Source organism: Petromyzon marinus, unplaced genomic scaffold (assembly GCF_048934315.1).
Source record: "Petromyzon marinus isolate PM22_M1 ecotype Great Lakes invasive population unplaced genomic scaffold, UKy_Petmar_22M1.pri1.0 PM_Scaffold_17, whole genome shotgun sequence".
Lineage (NCBI taxonomy): Eukaryota > Metazoa > Chordata > Hyperoartia > Petromyzontiformes > Petromyzontidae > Petromyzon > Petromyzon marinus.
In genome coordinates, this window is record NW_027423135.1 from 1861788 (window position 1) to 1883662 (window position 21875).

The window sequence follows — 21875 nt, forward strand, 5'->3', positions numbered from 1 at the left end:
ATCTCAAGAGAAGTGTGTCAAATCGTCTTTACACATGTACACACGCACGCCACTCTCCTGCACACACACACACACACGTACACACACCCACGTACACACGCGGTGCCAGCGAGTGACTCACGGCCTTGCGTTTAAGCACCCAGTCGAGGCGCCAGTAGTTCCCCTCCATCGGAGGCCTCTTGAGGAAGATCTCTGGGCTCAGCCTGGGATGCAAAGCAGGGGGAGCCTCACTCAGCTACTCGCTCACTCAGTCACTCAGCTACTCGCTCACTCAGTCAGTCACTCAGCTACTCGTTCACTCAGTCAGTCACTCAGTCAGTCACTCAGCTACTCGCTCACTCAGTCACTCAGCTACTCGTTCACTCAGTCAGTCAGTCACTCAGCTACTCGCTCACTCAGTCACTCAGTCAGTCACTCAGCTACTCGTTCAGTCAGTCACTCAGTCAGTCACTCAGCTAGTCGCTCACTCAGTCACTCAGCTACTCAGTCAGTCACTCAGTCAGTCACTCAGCTACTCGCTCACTCAGTCAGTCACTCAGCTACTCGTTCACTCAGTCAGTCACTCAGCTACTTGCTCAGTCAGTCACTCAGTCAGCTACTCGTTCAGTCACTCAGTCAGTCACTCAGCTAGTCGCTCACTGAGTCACTCAGGGACTCGCTCAGTCAGTCACTCAGCTACTCGCTCACTCAGTCACTCAGCTACTCGCTCACTCAGTCAGTCACTCAACTACTGGCTCACTCAGTCACTCAGCAACTCGCTCAGTCAGTCACTCAGTCAGTCACTCAGCTAGTCGCTCACTCAGTCACTCAGCTAGTCATTCACTCATTCAGTCACTCAGTGACTCGCTCACTCAGTCAGTCACCCAGCTACTCGCTCACTTAGTCAGTCACTCAGCAACTCGCTCAGTCAGTCACTCAGTCAGTCACTCAGCTAGTCGCTCACTCAGTCACTCAGCTAGTCGTTCACTCAGTCAGTCACTCAGTGACTCGCTCACTCAGTCAGTCACCCAGCTACTCGCTCACTCAGTCAGTCACTCAGCTACTCGTTCACTCAGTCACTCAGGCAGTCACTCAGCTAGTCGTTCACTCAGTCACTCAGCTACTCGTTCAGTCAGTCACTCAGCTACTCGCTCACTCAGTCACCCAGCTACTCGCTCACTCACTCAGCTACTCGCTCACTCAGTCAGTCACTCAGCTACTCGTTCACTCAGTCAGTCACTCAGCTATTCGATCACTCAGTCAGTCACTCAGCTACTCGCTCACTCAGTCAGTCACTCAGTCAGTCACTCAGCTACTCGCTCATTCAGTCACTCAGCTACTCGCTCACTCAGTCAGTCACTCAGCTACTCGCTCACTCAGTCAGTCACTCAACTACTCGCTCACTCAGTCAGTCACTCAGCTACTCGCTCACTCAGTCAGTCACTCAACTACTCGCTCACTCAGTCAGTCACTCAGCTACTCGCTCACTCAGTCAGTCACTCGGCTACTCGCTCACTCAGTCAGTCACTCAGCTACTCGCTCACTCAGTCAGTCACTCAGCTACTCGCTCACTCAATCAGTCACTCAACTACTCGCTCACTCAGTCAGTCACTCAGCTACTCGCTCACTCAGTCACTCAGTCAGTCACTCAGCTACTCGCTCACTCAGTCACTCAGTCAGTCACTCAGCTACTCGCTCACTCACTCAGTCACTCAGCTACTCGCTCACTCAGTCAGTCACTCAGCTACTCGCTCACTCAGTCAGTCACTCAACTACTCGCTCAGTCAGTCACTCAGTCAGTCACTCGGCTACTCGCTCACTCAGTCAGTCACTCAGCTACACGCTCACTCAGTCAGTCACTTAACTACTCGCTCACTCAGTCAGTCACTCAGCTACTCGCTCACTCAGTCACCCAACTACTCGCTCACTCAGTCAGTCACTCAGCTACTCGCTCACTCAGTCAGTCACTCAACTACTCGCTCACTCAGTCAGTCACTCAGCTACTCGCTCACTCAGTCAGTCACTCGGCTACTCGCTCACTCAGTCAGTCACCCAGCTACTCGCTCACTCATTCAGTCACTCGGCTACTCGCTCACTCAGTCAGTCACTCAGCTACTCGCTCACTCAGTCAGTCACTCAGCTACTCGCTCACTCAGTCAGTCACTCAACTACTCGCTCACTCAGTCAGTCACTCAGCTACTCGCTCACTCAGCCAGTCACTCGGCTACTCGCTCACTCAGTCAGTCACTCAGCTACTCGCTCACTCAGTCAGTCACTCAGCTACTCGCTCACTCAGTCAGTCACTCAACTACTCGCTCACTCAGTCAGTCACTCAGCTACTCGCTCACTCAGTCACTCAGTCAGTCACTCAGCTACTCGCTCACTCAGTCAGTCACTCAGCTACTCGCTCACTCAGTCAGTCACTCAACTACTCGCTCACTCAGTCAGTCACTCAGCTACTCGCTCACTCAGTCAGTCACTCGGCTACTCGCTCACTCAGTCAGTCACTCAGCTACTCGCTCACTCAGTCAGTCACTTAACTACTCGCTCACTCAGTCAGTCACTCAGCTACTCGCTCACTCAGTCACCCAACTACTCGCTCACTCAGTCAGTCACTCAGCTACTCGCTCACTCAGTCAGTCACTCAACTACTCGCTCACTCAGTCAGTCACTCGGCTACTCGCTCACTCAGTCAGTCACTCAGCTACTCGCTCACTCAGTCAGTCACTCAACTACTCGCTCACTCAGTCAGTCACTCAGCTACTCGCTCACTCAGTCAGTCACTCAGCTACTCGCTCACTCAGTCAGTCACTTAACTACTCGCTCACTCAGTCAGTCACTCAGCTACTCGCTCACTCAGTCAGTCACTCAGCTACTCGCTCACTCAGTCAGTCACTCAGCTACTCGCTCACTCACTCAGTCACTCGGCTACTCGCTCACTCAGTCACTCAGCTACTCGCTCACTCAGTCAGTCACTTAACTACTCGCTCACTCAGTCAGTCACTCAGCTACTCGCTCACTCACTCAGTCACTCGGCTACTCGCTCACTCAGTCAGTCACTCAGCTACTCGCTCACTCAGTCAGTCACTTAACTACTCGCTCACTCAGTCAGTCACTCAGCTACTCGCTCACTCACTCAGTCACTCGGCTACTCGCTCACTCAGTCAGTCACTTAACTACTCGTTCACTCAGTCAGTCACTCAGCTACTCGCTCACTCAGTCAGTCACTTAACTACTCGTTCACTCAGTCAGTCACTCAGCTACTCGCTCACTCAGTCAGTCACTTAACTACTCGCTCACTCAGTCAGTCACTCAGCTACTCGCTCACTCACTCAGTCACTCGGCTACTCGCTCACTCAGTCAGTCACTCAGCTACTCGCTCACTCAGTCAGTCACTCAGCTACTCGCTCACTCAGTCAGTCACTTAACTACTCGCTCACTCAGTCAGTCACTCAGCTACTTGTTCACTCAGTCAGTCACTTAACTACACGCTCACAGGGGGTGATCGTGACGGTAGTGGTCATGATGGTGGTGATGGTCTCGGTGATGATGGTAACGGGGGTGGTGGTTATGGTGGTGGTGGTGATGGTGGTGATGGTGGTGGTGATGGTGATGGTGCTGGTGATGGTGCTGGTGGTGATGGTGCTGGTGATGGTGCTGGTGGTGATGGTGATGGTGCTGGTGATGGTGCTGGTGGTGATGGTGCTGGTGGTGGTGATGGTGGTGCTGGTAGTGATGCTACGCACCACCAGTCCGTGATGAAGATCTCCTCCTTGGCCTCCTGCAGGGCGTCAGCCACCTGCACAAAGTACTCAGCGGCGTTCACGAACCTGGCCCCACCGACAGACAAAGATCCCCCGTGTAGCCTTCACAGACTGGAGGGGCAAGTGCTGCTCGTAGCGAACAGCTGCGACTATGAAGGGCGGTGCCACGCCCGGCCGGCATTGTGTGTGTATCAGTGTGTGTGTACTAGTGTGTGTGTACTAGTGTGTGTTTACCAGTGTGTGTACTAGTGTGTGTGTATCAGTGTGTGTGTGTACCAGTGTGTGTGTACTAGTGTGTGTGTATCAGTGTGTGTGTGTACCAGTGTGTGTGTACCAGTGTGTGTGTAGCAGTGTGTATGTGTGTGTATCAGTGTGTGTGTACTAGTGTGTGTGTGTGTTTATCAGTGTGTGTACCAGTGTGTGTGTGTGTACTAGTGTGTGTGTACCAGTGTGTGTGCACCAGTGTGTGTATGTGTAGCAGTGTGTGTGTGTGTTTATCAGTGTGTGTGTTTATCAGTGTGTGTATCAGTGTGTGTGTACCAGTGTGTGTGTACCAGTGGGGAGCGATAGTGTAGCGGTTAGCGCGCTGCGCTATGAACCTGGCGACCCGGGTTCGATTCCCGCTCACGGCCAACACCAGTGACGATTATCTGAACCGGTCCCGGGCCTCCCCTAAGTCGACTCAGCCTCAAATGAGTACCTGGTGCGGTGTGTAAACATCGTCACTAGGGAGACAAAGGCGGTCGGGCGTGGTGCTGGCCACCCACCCCCTCGTGTACCGTTCCGGCCTTCATAGGTGCTCGCTAACAGCACTTGCCCCTACAGTCTGTTAAGGCTATACGGGGGATCTTTGTCTTTATCTTTGTGTACCAGTGTGTGTATGTGTAGCAGTGTGTGTATGTATCATTGTGTGTGTACCTGTGTGTGTGTGTTTATCAGTGTGTGTATCAGTGTGTGTGTACCAGTGTGTGTGTACCAGTGTGTGTGTGTTTATCAGTGTGTTTATCAGTGTGTGTTTATCAGTGTGTGTGTATCAGTGTGTGTGTGTATCAGTGTGTGTATCAGTGTGTGTGTACCAGTGTGTGTGTGTATCAGTGTGTGTATACCAGTGTGTGTGTGTGTACCAGTGTGTGTTTATCAGTGTGTGTATCAGTGTGTGTGTATCAGTGTGTGTGTGTGTGTATCAGTGTGTGTACCAGTGTGTGTGTGTACCAGTGTGTGTGTGTATCAGTGTGTGTGTGTACCAGTGTGTGTGTATCAGTGTGTGTGTGTACCAGTGTGTGTGTTTATCAGTGTGTGTACCAGTGTGTGTGTGTATCAGTGTGTGTGTATCAGTGTGTGTGTACCAGTGTGTGTGTGTGTTTATCAGTGTGTATCAGTGTGTGTGTCACCCCCTGTGAGTGGCTGGCTGAGGTGCCATCTGTTGAGGAAGTACTGAGGGCGATCCGGAGTCTGAGACCAGGAAAGGCACCGGGCAGAGATGATCTCCCAAGCGAAATGCTAAGGGAGGGTGGCGTTTGTGCACAGACTGCCCTACGTGACATCATAACAACGGTCTGGACCACTGGACGGGTTCCGCAGGATTGGAAGGATGCCCTGGTGGTCCCCCTCTTTAAGAAGGGGGACCGCACAGACTGTAACAACTACAGGGGCATCTCACTCCTCAGTGTGCCGGGAAAGGTCCTGGCAAGGATTATTCAGCATCGCCTTGCCTTGCCAGGCATCGCCTTGCCTTGCCAGGCACGCTGAGGAGAGGCTTGCGGAGCCCCAATGCGGTTTCAGGAAAGGGCGGTCCTGCACAGATGCCATATTTTCTGTCCATCTGCTACAGCAGAGGTGTAGGGAATTCCAACAAGACCTACATCTCTGCTTTATTGACCTGGTCAAGGCCTATGATACCATCAGTAAGCCTGGTCTCAGGGTCGTTCTTCGTGCTTTTGGAGTACCTGACCCTCTGCTCACGATCATTAAGGACCTTCATGATGGTGAGCGGGCCCGGGTAAAACTACGTGGCCGGGAGTCAGAGCCATTCCCTGTACACCTTGGGGTGCGACAGGGATGTTCTCTGGCTCCCACATTATTTAACATCTATTTTGACCACCTAGTTCGTGAAGCCTTCAATAGCTGTACCGGGGGAATCTCCATATGGTACAGATATAATGGGAGGCTGATCGATGCCCGGGTGCGGTCAAGGGATGGCTCCCTATTGCTCAACCACGTTATGTATGCTGATGATTTGGTAATAGCTGCTCAGTCAGAGGAGGAGTTGGAGACGCTGCTGCTGAGACTGGAGCGTGCCACTAAGAGGTGGGGCCTTACCATCAGCCCCACCAAAACTAAGCACCTGCCTGGGTATTTTGTACCATCGGACACTCCACCCCCACAACTCCCAATCGGTGATGGGGCAGTTGTGGAGAGAGTGGAGAGTTTCCCATACCTGAGCAGTGTGCTTATGACTGGCTCCAGTTTAACAGCAGAGGTCTCACTCCGAATCAGTCGAGCGCCAATATCTTTTCATCGGTTGCGTAACGCTGTGTGGCAGCTACCTGGTCTGTCGCTCCGCACTAAGCTTCAGGTCTTCTCGGCCACGGTCATTCCCTCCCTTCTCTACGCTTGCGAAACGTGGACCCCCCTAATGGAACATCTTCGCCGGTTAGAATCATTTAGGCTGGCCTGCCTACGATCCATCCTGGGTTTGACCAGACTGGATTGTGTGAGGAGCTCACAAATCCTTGAAAGATCTGGGCAGGGTCCCATCGGTGAGCTCCTCCGGCGGGCAAGGCTGCGATGGCTGGGTCATGTAGCCCGCATGCCCAGCCACCGCATGCCGAAACAGCTTTTGTTTGGCCGGATTGAGGGGGCTAAGCGGGCGCGGCACGGGCTAGAGAAGAGATGGAGTGATGTGGTACAGGAGGACGTGGAGCTGAGTGGACTTGCCGATGACTGGTATCAGCGGTGTCAAGATCGGCCTCTGTGGAGGAGGCTCGTGAAGGACGCTACTGGGCAGTTGGAGGCAGTCGCCCTCCAACAACAACGGAGGGCGGAGGAGCGACGCTCACAACAACGAGCGGAGCGCCGGGTGGCTAAAGCACAGCAGGTTGGCACAGTAGGGGGCACAGGTGGTGCATCAGCCAGTCATCTCAGTCAGTCGACCCGTGGCACCTGGGTCTGCCCAGTGACCTCCTGCCAGCGGGCGTTCGACACTTCACGTGGCCTCACGGTGCACATAGCCTGGCACAAGCGTCGTGGTGACGTCACCGCCACTTAGTGGCGAATGGCGGTTGTTGTTGTTGTGTGTGTATCAGTGTGTGTGTGTGCTCCAGTGTCATGGTTAGTGTGCTGCATCACGAATCCTGCGACCCGAGTTCAATTCCAGCTCACGGCCAACACTAGCCACGATTACCTGTACCGGTGCTGGGCCTCCCGTAGGGAGACAAAGTCGGTCGGGCGTGGTGCTGGAGACCCACCCCCTCGTGTGCCACAGTCATAGGTGTTCGCTAACAGCACTTGCCCCAACAGGCTGTTAAGGCTATACGGGGGATCTTTGCATGCGTGTGTGTGTGTGTGTGTGTGCGTACCAGCGTGTGTGTGTGTGCGTACCAGCGTGTGTGTGTGTGCGTGCGTACCAGCGTGCATGTGTGTGTGCGTACCAGTGTGTGTGTGTGTGTGCGTACCAGCGTGTGTGTGTGTGTGTGTACCAGCGTGTGTGTGTGTGTGCGTACCAGCGTGTGTGTGTGTGCGTACCAGCGTGTGTGTGCGTGCGTACCAGCGTGTGTGTGTGTGCGTACCAGCGTGTGTGTGTGTGTGTGTGCATACCAGCGTGTGTGTGTGTGCGTGCGTACCAGCGTGTGTGTGTGTGTGCGTACCAGCGTGTGTGTGTGTACCAGCGTTTGTGTGTGTGTGTGTGCGTACCAGCGTGTGTGTGTGTGTGTGCGTACCAGCGTGTGTGTGTGTGTGCGTACCAGCGTGTGTGTGTGTGTACCAGCGTGTGTGTGTGTGTGCGTACCAGCGTGTGTGTGTGTGTGTGCGTACCAGCGTGTGTGTGTGTGCGTACCAGCGTGTGTGTGTGTGTGTACCAGCGTGTGTGTGTGTGTACCAGCGTGTGTGTGTGCGTACCAGCGTGCGTGTGTGTGCGTGCGTACCAGCGTGTGTGTGTGTGCGTACCAGCGTGTGTGTGTGTGTGTGCGTACCAGCGTGTGTGTGTGTGTGTACCAGCGTGTGTGTGTGTGTGTGTGCGTACCAGCGTGTGTGTGTGTGTACCAGCGTGTGTGTGTGTGCGCACCAGCGTGCGTGTGTTTGCGTGCGTACCAGCGTGTGTGTGTGTGCGTACCAGCGTGCGTGTGTGTGCGTGCGTACCAGCGTGTGTGTGTGTGTGTACCAGCGTGCGTGTGTGTGTGTACCAGCGTGTGTGTGTGTGTACCAGCGTGTGTGTGTGTGTGTGTACCAGCGTGCGTGCGTCAGTGGCCGTGGCGGGGCGAAGCCGTCGAAGCGGTTGCTGTGTTTGTAGTCACTGCCGTGGGTCTCCGCGAACTCCCGCAGCGATTTGCTCCACCACAGGCTGTGGCGGAACGATGGGCAGCGCACCGTCAGTGTCCTGCACGCGAGAGGCAGGGGGGAGGGTGCAGGAGGGGAAACACGGTGAGTCCTATAGAGACGCAGGGACACGGTGAGTCCTATAGAGACGCAGGGACACGGTGAGTCCTATAGAGACGCAGGGACACAGTGAGTCCTATAGAGACGCAGAGACACGGTGAGTCCTATAGAGACACAGAGACACGGTGAGTCCTATAGAGACGCAGAGACACGGTGAGTCCTATAGAGACGCAGAGACACGGTGAGTCCTATAGAGACGCAGGGACACGGTGAATCCTATAGAGACGCAGGGACACGGTGAGTCCTATAGAGGCGCAGGGACACGGTGAGTCCTATAGAGACGCAGGGACACGGTGAGTCCTATAGAGACACAGGGACACGGTGAGTCCTATAGAGACGCAGGGACACGGTGAGTCCTATAGAGACGCAGAGACACGGTGAGTCCTATAGAGACGCAGGGACACGGTGAATCCTATAGAGAAGCAGAGACACGGTGAGTCCTATAGAGACGCAGAGACACGGTGAGTCCTATAGAGACGCAGAGACACGGTGAGTCCTATAGAGACGCAGAGACACGGTGAGTCCTATAGAGACGCAGGGACACGGTGAATCCTATAGAGACGCAGGGACACGGTGAGTCCTATAGAGACGCAGGGACATGGTGAGTCCTATAGAGACGCAGGGACACGGTGAGTCCTATAGAGACACAGGGAAACGGTGAGTCCTATAGAGACGCAGGGACACGGTGAGTCCTATAGAGACGCAGAGACACGGTGAGTCCTATAGAGACGCAGGGACACGGTGAATCCTATAGAGACGCAGGGACACAGTGAGTCCTATAGAGACGCAGGGACACGGTGAGTCCTATAGAGACACAGGGACACGGTGAGTCCTATAGAGACGCAGGGACACAGTGAGTCCTATAGAGACGCAGGGACACGGTGAGTCCTATAGAGACGCAGGGACACGGTGAGTCCTATAGAGACGCAGGGACACAGTGAGTCCTATAGAGACGCAGGGACACGGTGAGTCCTATAGAGACGCAGGGACACGGTGAGTCCTATAGAGACGCAGGGACACGGTGAGTCCTATAGAGACACAGGGACACGGTGAGTCCTATAGAGACGCAGGGACACGGTGAGTCCTATAGAGACGCAGGACACGGTGAGTCCTATAGAGACGCAGGGACACAGTGATTCCTATAGAGACGCAGGACGTGGTGAGTCCTATAGAGACACAGGAACACGGTGAGTCCTATAGAGACACAGGGACACGGTGAGTCCTATAGAGGCGCAGGGACACGGTGAGTCCTATAGAGACACAGGAACACGGTGAGTCCTATTGAGACGCAGGGACACGGTGAGTCCTATAGAGACGCAGGGACACAGTGAGTCCTTTAGAGATGCAGGGACACGGCTAGTCCTATAGAGACACAGGGACACAGTGAGTCCTATAGAGATGCAGGGACACGGCTAGTCCTATAGAGACGCAGGGACACGGTGAGTCCTATAGAGACACAGGGACGCGGCGAGTCCTATAGAGATGCAGGGACACGGCAAGTCCTATAGAGACACAGAGACGCGGTGAGTCCTATAGAGACACAGGAACACAGTGAGTCCTATAGAGACACAGGGATACGGTGAGTCCTATAGAGATACAGGGACACGGTGAGTCCTATAGAGACGCAGGGACACAGTGAGTCCTATAGAGACGCAGAGACACGGTGAGTCCTATAGAGACACAGGGACGCGGCGAGTCCTATAGAGATGCAGGGACACGGCAAGTCCTATAGAGACACAGAGACGCGGTGAGTCCTATAGAGACACAGGAACACAGTGAGTCCTATAGAGACACAGGGACACGGTGAGTCCTATAGAGACACAGGGACACGGTGAGTCCTATAGAGACGCAGGGACACAGTGAGTCCTATAGAGACGCAGAGACACGGTGAGTCCTATAGAGACACAGAGACACGGTGAGTCCTATAGAGACGCAGAGACACGGTGAGTCCTATAGAGACGCAGAGACACGGTGAGTCCTATAGAGACGCAGGGACACGGTGAATCCTATAGAGACGCAGGGACACGGTGAGTCCTATAGAGACGCAGGGACACGGTGAGTCCTATAGAGACGCAGGGACACGGTGAGTCCTATAGAGACACAGGGACACGGTGAGTCCTATAGAGACGCAGGGACACGGTGAGTCCTATAGAGACGCAGAGACACGGTGAGTCCTATAGAGACGCAGGGACACGGTGAATCCTATAGAGACGCAGGGACACAGTGAGTCCTATAGAGACGCAGAGACACGGTGAGTCCTATAGAGACGCAGGGACACGGTGAGTCCTATAGAGACACAGGGACACGGTGAGTCCTATAGAGACGCAGGGACACAGTGAGTCCTATAGAGACGCAGGGACACGGTGAGTCCTATAGAGACGCAGGGACACGGTGAGTCCTATAGAGACGCAGGGACACGGTGAGTCCTATAGAGACGCAGAGACACGGTGAGTCCTATAGAGACGCAGGGACACGGTGAATCCTATATAGACGCAGGGACACGGTGATTCCTATAGAGACACAGGGACACGGTGAGTCCTATAGAGACGCAGGGACATGGTGAGTCCTATAGAGACACAGGGACACGGTGAGTCCTATAGAGACACAGGGACACGGTGAGTCCTATAGAGACGCAGGACACGGTGAGTCCTATAGAGACGCAGGGACACAGTGATTCCTATAGAGACGCAGGACGTGGTGAGTCCTATAGAGACACAGGAACACGGTGAGTCCTATAAAGACACAGGGACACGGTGAGTCCTATAGAGGCGCAGGGACACGGTGAGTCCTATAGAGACACAGGAACACGGTGAGTCCTATTGAGACGCAGGGACACGGTGAGTCCTATAGAGATGCAGGGACACAGTGAGTCCTTTAGAGATGCAGGGACACGGCTAGTCTTATAGAGACACAGGGACACAGTGAGTCCTATAGAGATGCAGGGACACGGCTAGTCCTATAGAGACGCAGGGACACGGTGAGTCCTATAGAGACGCAGGGACACAGTGAGTCCTATAGAGACGCAGAGACACGGTGAGTCCTATAGAGACACAGAGACACGGTGAGTCCTATAGAGACGCAGAGAAACGGTGAGTCCTATAGAGACGCAGAGACACGGTGAGTCCTATAGAGACGCAGGGACACGGTGAATCCTATAGAGACGCAGGGACACGGTGAGTCCTATAGAGACGCAGGGACACGGTGAGTCCTATAGAGACGCAGGGACACGGTGAGTCCTATAGAGACACAGGGACACGGTGAGTCCTATAGAGACGCAGGGACACGGTGAGTCCTATAGAGACGCAGAGACACGGTGAGTCCTATAGAGACGCAGGGACACGGTGAATCCTATAGAGATGCAGAGACACGGTGAGTCCTATAGAGACACAGAGACACGGTGAGTCCTATAGAGACGCAGAGACACGGTGAGTCCTATAGAGACGCAGAGACACGGTGAGTCCTATAGAGACGCAGGGACACGGTGAATCCTATAGAGACGCAGGGACACGGTGAGTCCTATAGAGACGCAGGGACACGGTGAGTCCTATAGAGACGCAGGGACACGGTGAGTCCTATAGAGACACAGGGACACGGTGAGTCCTATAGAGACGCAGGGACACGGTGAGTCCTATAGAGACGCAGAGACACGGTGAGTCCTATAGAGACGCAGGGACACGGTGAATCCTATAGAGACGCAGGGACACAGTGAGTCCTATAGAGACGCAGGGACACGGTGAGTCCTATAGAGACACAGGGACACGGTGAGTCCTATAGAGACGCAGGGACACAGTGAGTCCTATAGAGACGCAGGGACACGGTGAGTCCTATAGAGACGCAGGGACACGGTGAGTCCTATAGAGACGCAGGGACACGGTGAGTCCTATAGAGACGCAGAGACACGGTGAGTCCTATAGAGACGCAGGGACACGGTGAATCCTATAGAGACGCAGGGACACGGTGATTCCTATAGAGACACAGGGACACGGTGAGTCCTATAGAGACGCAGGGACACGGTGAGTCCTATAGAGACGCAGGGACACGGTGAGTCCTATAGAAACGCAGGGACACGGTGAGTCCTATAGAGACGCAGGGACACGGTGAGTCCTATAGAGACGCAGGGAAACGGTGAGTCCTATAGAGACGCAGGGACACGGTGAGTCCTATAGAGACGCAGGGACACGGTGAGTCCTATAGAGACACAGGGACACGGTGAGTCCTATAGAGACACAGGGACACGGTGAGTCCTATAGAGACGCAGGACACGGTGAGTCCTATAGAGACGCAGGGACACAGTGATTCCTATAGAGACGCAGGACGTGGTGAGTCCTATAGAGACACAGGAACACGGTGAGTCCTATAGAGACACAGGGACACGGTGAGTCCTATAGAGGCGCAGGGACACGGTGAGTCCTATAGAGACACAGGAACACGGTGAGTCCTATTGAGACGCAGGGACACGGTGAGTCCTATAGAGACGCAGGGACACAGTGAGTCCTTTAGAGATGCAGGGACACGGTTAGTCCTATAGAGACGCAGGGACACAGTGAGTCCTATAGAGATGCAGGGACACGGCTAGTCCTATAGAGACGCAGGGACACGGTGAGTCCTATAGAGACACAAGGATGCAGCAAGTCCTATAGAGATGCAGGGACACGGCAAGTCCTATAGAGACACAGAGACGCGGTGAGTCCATATGGGACACAGGAACACAGTGAGTCCTATAGAGACACAGGGACACGGTGAGTCCTATAGAGACACAGGGACACGGTGAGTCCTATAGAGACGCAGGGACACAGTGAGTCCTATAGAGACGCAGAGACACGGTGAGTCCTATAGAGACACAGAGACACGGTGAGTCCTATAGAGACGCAGAGACACGGTGAGTCCTATAGAGACGCAGAGACACGGTGAGTCCTATAGAGACGCAGGGACACGGTGAATCCTATAGAGACGCAGGGACACGGTGAGTCCTATAGAGACGCAGGGACACGGTGAGTCCTATAGAGACGCAGGGACACGGTGAGTCCTATAGAGACACAGGGACACGGTGAGTCCTATAGAGACGCAGGGACACGGTGAGTCCTATAGAGACGCAGAGACACGGTGAGTCCTATAGAGACGCAGGGACACGGTGAATCCTATAGAGACGCAGGGACACGGTGAGTCCTATAGAGACGCAGGGACACGGTGAGTCCTATAGAGACGCAGGGACACGGTGAGTCCTATAGAGACACAGGGACACGGTGAGTCCTATAGAGACGCAGGGACACGGTGAGTCCTATAGAGACGCAGAGACACGGTGAGTCCTATAGAGACGCAGGGACACGGTGAATCCTATAGAGACGCAGGGACACAGTGAGTCCTATAGAGACGCAGGGACACGGTGAGTCCTATAGAGACACAGGGACACGGTGAGTCCTATAGAGACGCAGGGACACAGTGAGTCCTATAGAGACGAAGGGACACGGTGAGTCCTATAGAGACGCAGGGACACGGTGAGTCCTATAGAGACGCAGGGACACGGTGAGTCCTATAGAGACGCAGAGACACGGTGAGTCCTATAGAGACGCAGGGACACGGTGAATCCTATAGAGACGCAGGGACACGGTGATTCCTATAGAGACACAGGGACACGGTGAGTCCTATAGAGACGCAGGGACACGGTGAGTCCTATAGAGACGCAGGGACACGGTGAGTCCTATAGAAACGCAGGGACACGGTGAGTCCTATAGAGACGCAGGGACACGGTGAGTCCTATAGAGACGCAGGGAAACGGTGAGTCCTATAGAGACGCAGGGACACGGTGAGTCCTATAGAGACGCAGGGACACGGTGAGTCCTATAGAGACACAGGGACACGGTGAGTCCTATAGAGACACAGGGACACGGTGAGTCCTATAGAGACGCAGGACACGGTGAGTCCTATAGAGACGCAGGGACACAGTGATTCCTATAGAGACGCAGGACGTGGTGAGTCCTATAGAGACACAGGAACACGGTGAGTCCTATAGAGACACAGGGACACGGTGAGTCCTATAGAGGCGCAGGGACACGGTGAGTCCTATAGAGACACAGGAACACGGTGAGTCCTATTGAGACGCAGGGACACGGTGAGTCCTATAGAGACGCAGGGACACAGTGAGTCCTTTAGAGATGCAGGGACACGGTTAGTCCTATAGAGACGCAGGGACACAGTGAGTCCTATAGAGATGCAGGGACACGGCTAGTCCTATAGAGACGCAGGGACACGGTGAGTCCTATAGAGACACAAGGATGCAGCAAGTCCTATAGAGATGCAGGGACACGGCAAGTCCTATAGAGACACAGAGACGCGGTGAGTCCATATGAGACACAGGAACACAGTGAGTCCTATAGAGACACAGGGACACGGTGAGTCCTATAGAGACGCAGGGACACAGTGAGTCCTATAGAGACGCAGAGACACGGTGAGTCCTATAGAGACACAGAGACACGGTGAGTCCTATAGAGACGCAGAGACACGGTGAGTCCTATAGAGACGCAGAGACACGGTGAGTCCTATAGAGACGCAGGGACACGGTGAATCCTATAGAGACGCAGGGACACGGTGAGTCCTATAGAGACGCAGGGACACGGTGAGTCCTATAGAGACGCAGGGACACGGTGAGTCCTATAGAGACACAGGGACACGGTGAGTCCTATAGAGACGCAGGGACACGGTGAGTCCTATAGAGACGCAGAGACACGGTGAGTCCTATAGAGACGCAGGGACACGGTGAATCCTATAGAGACGCAGGGACACAGTGAGTCCTATAGAGACGCAGAGACACGGTGAGTCCTATAGAGACGCAGGGACACAGTGAGTCCTATAGAGACACAGGGACACGGTGAGTCCTATAGAGACGCAGGGACACAGTGAGTCATATAGAGACGCAGGGACACGGTGAGTCCTATAGTGACGCAGGGACACGGTGAGTCCTATAGAGACGCAGGGACACGGTGAGTCCTATAGAGACGCAGAGACACGGTGAGTCCTATAGAGACGCAGGGACACGGTGAATCCTATATAGACGCAGGGACACGGTGATTCCTATAGAGACACAGGGACACGGTGAGTCCTATAGAGACGCAGGGACACGGTGAGTCCTATAGAGACGCAGGGACACGGTGAGTCCTATAGAGACGCAGGGACACAGTGATTCCTATAGAGACGCAGGACGTGGTGAGTCCTATAGAGACACAGGAACACGGTGAGTCCTATAGAGACACAGGGACACGGTGAGTCCTATAGAGGCGCAGGGACACGGTGAGTCCTATAGAGACGCAGGGACACGGTGAGTCCTATAGAGACGCAGGGACACGGTGAGTCCTATAGAGACACAGGGACACGGTGAGTCCTATAGAGACGCAGGGACACGGTGAGTCCTATAGAGACGCAGAGACACGGTGAGTCCTATAGAGACGCAGGGACACGGTGAATCCTATAGAGACGCAGGGACACAGTGAGTCCTATAGAGACGCAGAGACACGGTGAGTCCTATAGAGACGCAGGGACACAGTGAGTCCTATAGAGACACAGGGACACGGTGAGTCCTATAGAGACGCAGGGACACAGTGAGTCATATAGAGACGCAGGGACACGGTGAGTCCTATAGTGACGCAGGGACACGGTGAGTCCTATAGAGACGCAGGGACACGGTGAGTCCTATAGAGACGCAGAGACACGGTGAGTCCTATAGAGACGCAGGGACACGGTGAATCCTATATAGACGCAGGGACACGGTGATTCCTATAGAGACACAGGGACACGGTGAGTCCTATAGAGACGCAGGGACACGGTGAGTCCTATAGAGACGCAGGGACACGGTGAGTCCTATAGAGACGCAGGGACACAGTGATTCCTATAGAGACGCAGGACGTGGTGAGTCCTATAGAGACACAGGAACACGGTGAGTCCTATAGAGACACAGGGACACGGTGAGTCCTATAGAGGCGCAGGGACACGGTGAGTCCTATAGAGACACAGGAACACGGTGAGTCCTATTGAGACGCAGGGACACGGTGAGTCCTATAGAGACGCAGGGACACAGTGAGTCCTTTAGAGATGCAGGGACACGGCTAGTCCTATAGAGACACAGGGACACAGTGAGTCCTATAGAGATGCAGGGACACGGCTAGTCCTATAGAGATGCAGGGACACGGTGAGTCCTATAGAGACACAGGGACGCGGCGAGTCCTATAGAGATGCAGGGACACGGCAAGTCCTATAGAGACACAGAGACGCGGTGAGTCCTATAGAGACACAGGAACACAGTGAGTCCTATAGAGACGCAGAGACACGGTGAGTCCTATAGAGACACAGAGACACGGTGAGTCCTATAGAGACGCAGAGACACGGTGAGTTCTATAGAGACGCAGAGACACGGTGAGTCCTATAGAGACGCAGGGACACGGTGAATCCTATAGAGACGCAGGGACACGGTGAGTCCTATAGAGACGCAGGGACACGGTGAGTCCTATAGAGACGCAGGGACACGGTGAGTCCTATAGAGACGCAGAGACACGGTGAGTCCTATAGAGACGCAGGGACACGGTGAATCCTATAGAGACGCAGGGACACGGTGATTCCTATAGAGACACAGGGACACGGTGAGTCCTATAGAGACGCAGGGACACGGTGAGTCCTATAGAGACGCAGGGACACGGTGAGTCCTATAGAGACGCAGGGACACGGTGAGTCCTATAGAGACGCAGGGACACGGTGAGTCCTATAGAGACGCAGGGACACGGTGAGTCCTATAGAGACGCAGGACACGGTGAGTCCTATAGAGACGCAGGGACACAGTGATTCCTATAGAGATGCAGGACGTGGTGAGTCCTATAGAGACACAGGAACACGGTGAGTCCTATAGAGACACAGGGACACGGTGAGTCCTATAGAGACACAGGAACACGGTGAGTCCTATTGAGACGCAGGGACACGGTGAGTCCTATAGAGACGCAGGGACACAGTGAGTCCTTTAGAGATGCAGGGACACGGCAAGTCCTATAGAGACACAGGGACACAGTGAGTCCTATAGAGATGCAGGGACAAGGCTAGTCCCATAGAGACGCAGGGACACGGTGAGTCCTATAGAGACACAGGGACGCGGCGAGTCCTATAGAGATGCAGGGACACGGCAAGTCCTATAGAGACACAGAGACGCGGTGAGTCCTATAGAGACACAGGAACACAGTGAGTCCTATAGAGACGCAGAGACACGGTGAGTCCTATAGAGACACAGAGACACGGTGAGTCCTATAGAGACGCAGAGACACGGTGAGTCCTATAGAGACGCAGAGACACGGTGAGTCCTATAGAGACACAGAGACACGGTGAGTCCTATAGAGACGCAGAGACACGGTGAGTCCTATAGAGACGCAGAGACATGGTGAGTCCTATAGAGACGCAGGGACACGGTGAATCCTATAGAGACGCAGGGACACGGTGAGTCCTATAGAGACGCAGGGACACGGTGAGTCCTATAGAGATGCAGGGACACGGTGAGTCCTATAGAGACACAGGGACACGGTGAGTCCTATAGAGACGCAGGGACACGGTGAGTCCTATAGAGACGCAGAGACACGGTGAGTCCTATAGAGACGCAGGGACACGGTGAATCCTATAGAGACGCAGGGACACAGTGAGTCCTAGAGAGACGCAGAGACACGGTGAGTCCTATAGAGACGCAGGGACACGGTGAGTCCTATAGAGACACAGGGACACGGTGAGTCCTATAGAGACACAGGGACACGGTGAGTCCTATAGAGACGCAGGGACACAGTGAGTCCTATAGAGACGCAGGGACACGGTGAGTCCTATAGAGACGCAGGGACACGGTGAGTCCTATAGAGACGCAGGGACACGGTGAGTCCTATAGAGACGCAGAGACACGGTGAGTCCTATAGAGACGCAGGGACACGGTGAATCCTATATGGACGCAGGGACACGGTGATTCCTATAGAGACACAGGGACACGGTAAGTCCTATAGAGACGCAGGGACATGGTGAGTCCTATAGAGACACAGGGACACGGTGAGTCCTATAGAGACACAGGGACGCGGCGAGTCCTATAGAGATGCAGGACACGGTGAGTCCTATAGAGACGCAGGGACACAGTGATTCCTATAGAGACGCAGGACGTGGTGAGTCCTATAGAGACACAGGAACACGGTGAGTCCTATAAAGACACAGGGACACGGTGAGTCCTATAGAGGCGCAGGGACACGGTGAGTCCTATAGAGACACAGGAACACGGTGAGTCCCATTGAGACACAGGGACACGGTGAGTCCTATAGAGACGCAGGGACACAGTGAGTCCTTTAGAGATACAGGGACACGGCTAGTCCTATAGAGACACAGGGACACAGTGAGTCCTATAGAGATGCAGGGACACGGCTAGTCCTATAGAGACGCAGGGACACGGTGAATCCTATAGAGACGCAGGGACACAGTGAGTCCTATAGAGACGCAGGGACACGGTGATTCCTATAGAGACACAGGGACACGGTGAGTCCTATAGAGACGCAGGGACACAGTGAGTCCTATAGAGACGCAAGGACACGGTGAGTCCTATAGAGACGCAGGGACACGGTGAGTCCTATAGAGACGCAGGGACACGGTGAGTCCTATAGAGACGCAGAGACACGGTGAGTCCTATAGAGATGCAGGGACACGGTGAATCCTATAGAGACGCAGGGACACGGTGATTCCTATAGAGACACAGGGACACGGTGAGTCCTATAGAGACGCAGGGACACGGTGAGTCCTATAGAGACGCAGGGACATGGTGAGTCCTATAGAGACGCAGGGACACAGTGATTCCTATAGAGACGCAGGACGTGGTGAGTCCTATAGAGACACAGGAACACGGTGAGTCCTATAGAGACACAGGGACACGGTGAGTCCTATAGAGGCGCAGGGACACGGTGAGTCCTATAGAGACACAGGAACACGGTGAGTCCTATTGAGACGCAGGGACACGGTGAGTCCTATAGAGACGCAGGGACACAGTGAGTCCTTTAGAGATGCAGGGACACGGCTAGTCCTATAGAGACACAGGGACACAGTGAGTCCTATAGAGATGCAGGGACACGGCTAGTCCTATAGAGATGCAGGGACACGGTGAGTCCTATAGAGACACAGGGACGCGGCAAGTCCTATAGAGACACAGAGACGCGGTGAGTCCTATAGAGACACAAGAACACAGTGAGTCCTATAGAGACGCAGAGACACGGTGAGTCCTATAGAGACACAGAGACACGGTGAGTCCTATAGAGACGCAGAGATACGGTGAGTTCTATAGAGACGCAGATACACGGTGAGTCCTATAGAGACGCAGGGACACGGTGAATCCTATAGAGACGCAGGGACACGGTGAGTCCTATAGAGACGCAGGGACACGGTGAGTCCTATAGAGACGCAGGGACACGGTGAGTCCTATAGAGACGCAGAGACACGGTGAGTCCTATAGAGACGCAGGGACACGGTGAATCCTATAGAGACGCAGGGACACGGTGATTCCTATAGAGACACAGGGACACGGTGAGTCCTATAGAGACGCAGGGACACGGTGAGTCCTATAGAGACGCAGGGACACGGTGAGTCCTATAGAGACGCAGGGACACGGTGAGTCCTATAGAGACGCAGGGACACGGTGAGTCCTATAGAGACGCAGGGACACGGTGAGTCCTATAGAGACACAGGGACACGTTGAGTCCTATAGAGACACAGGGACACGGTGAGTCCTATAGAGACGCAGGACACGGTGAGTCCTATAGAGACGCAGGGACACAGTGATTCCTATAGAGACGCAGGACGTGGTGAGTCCTATAGAGACACAGGAACACGGTGAGTCCTATAGAGACACAGGGACACGGTGAGTCCTATAGAGGCGCAGGGACACGGTGAGTCCTATGGAGACACAGGAACACGGTGAGTCCTATTGAGACGCAGGGACACGGTGAGTCCTATAGAGACGCAGGGACACAGTGAGTCCTTTAGAGATGCAGGGACACGGCTAGTCCTATAGAGACACAGGGACACACTGAGTCCTATAGAGATGCAGGGACACGGCTAGTCCTATAGAGACGCAGGGACACGGTGAGTCCTATAGAGACACAGGGACGCGGCGAGTCCTATAGAGACACAGGGAAACGGTGAGTCCTATAGCGACACAGGGACACGGTGAGTCCTGAGTCCTATAGAGACGCAGGGACACAGTGAGTCCTTTAGAGATGCAGGGACACGGCTAGTCCTATAGAGACGCAGGGACACGGTGAGTCCTATAGAGACACAGGGACGCGGCGAGTCCTATAGAGATGCAGGGACACGGCAAGTCCTATAGAGACACAGAGACGCGGTGAGTCCTATAGAGACACAGGAACACAGTGAGTCCTATAGAGACACAGGGACACGGTAAGTCCTATAGAGACACAGGGAAACGGTGAGTCCTATAGCGACACAGGGACACGGTGAGTCCTATAGAGACGCAGGGACACGGCGAGTCCTATAGAGACGCAGGGACACGGCGAGTCCTATAGAGACACAGGGACACGGTGAGTCCTATAGAGACGCAGGGACATGGTGAGTCCTATAGAGACGCAGGGACACGGTGAGTCCTATAGCGATGCAGGGACACGGTGAGTCCTATAGAGACGCAGGGACACGGTGAGTCCTATAGAGACGCATGGACACGGTGAGTCCTATAGAGACGCAGAGACACGGTGAGTCCTATAGAGACACAGGGACACGGTGAGTCCTATAGAGACGCAGGGACACGGTGAGTCCTATAGAGACACAGGGACACGGTGAGTCCTATAGAGACGCAGGGACACAGTGAGTCCTATAGAGACGCAGGGACACGGTGAGTCCTATAGAGACGCAGAGACACGGTGAGTCCTATAGAGACACAGGGACACGGTGAGTCCTATAGAGACGCAGGGACACGGCGAGTCCTATAGAGACGCAGGGACACGGTGAGTCCTATAGAGACACAGGGACATGGTGAGTCCTATAGAGACGCAGGGACACGGTGAGTCCTATAGAGACGCAGGGACATGGTGAGTCCTATAGAGACGCAGGGACACGGTGAGTCCTATAGAGATGCAGGGACATGGTGAGTCCTATAGAGACGCAGGGACACAGTGATTCCTATAGAGACGCAGGGAAACGGTGAGTCCTATAGAGACACAGGGACACGGTGAGTCCCCCCGTGCCCCCCTCCCCCCCGCCCCCCCCCCCGCCACCTGCTCATGTTCTCGATGTTGACGCGCGCCGTCTTGTCTGCGTGGCTGCTGTCGTTGCTGTTGTTGGTCTGCGCGTCAAAGTCGCGGTCGAAGAGCAGCACGCCGGAGACGTGGCCACCGTCGGCGTCCGTGTACAGCAGGAACGAGTCCTTGAGCACGAACCACCTGGGTCCACGGGGGGGGGGGGCGGGGGGGGCATGGTGGTGGGGGCACG

The 21875-nt window shown here is 54.4% G+C and overlaps 1 protein-coding gene across 4 annotated transcripts in view; it reads right to left on the bottom strand.

Moving 5' to 3' along the window:
• LOC116956727 (phospholipase D1-like) overlaps positions 1–21875 on the bottom strand; it is a 100159-nt gene that overhangs the window by 45097 nt on the left and 33187 nt on the right. For all 4 annotated transcript variants that reach the window (XM_076063660.1, XM_076063661.1, XM_076063662.1 and 1 more), the window contains 4 exons: positions 21662–21826; positions 8188–8337; positions 3726–3809; positions 122–203 (listed from right to left, as the gene is read on the bottom strand). In XM_076063660.1, the coding sequence (XP_075919775.1) occupies positions 122–203; positions 3726–3809; positions 8188–8337; positions 21662–21826 (481 nt within the window). The remainder of the gene's footprint in view (positions 1–121; positions 204–3725; positions 3810–8187; positions 8338–21661; positions 21827–21875) is intronic.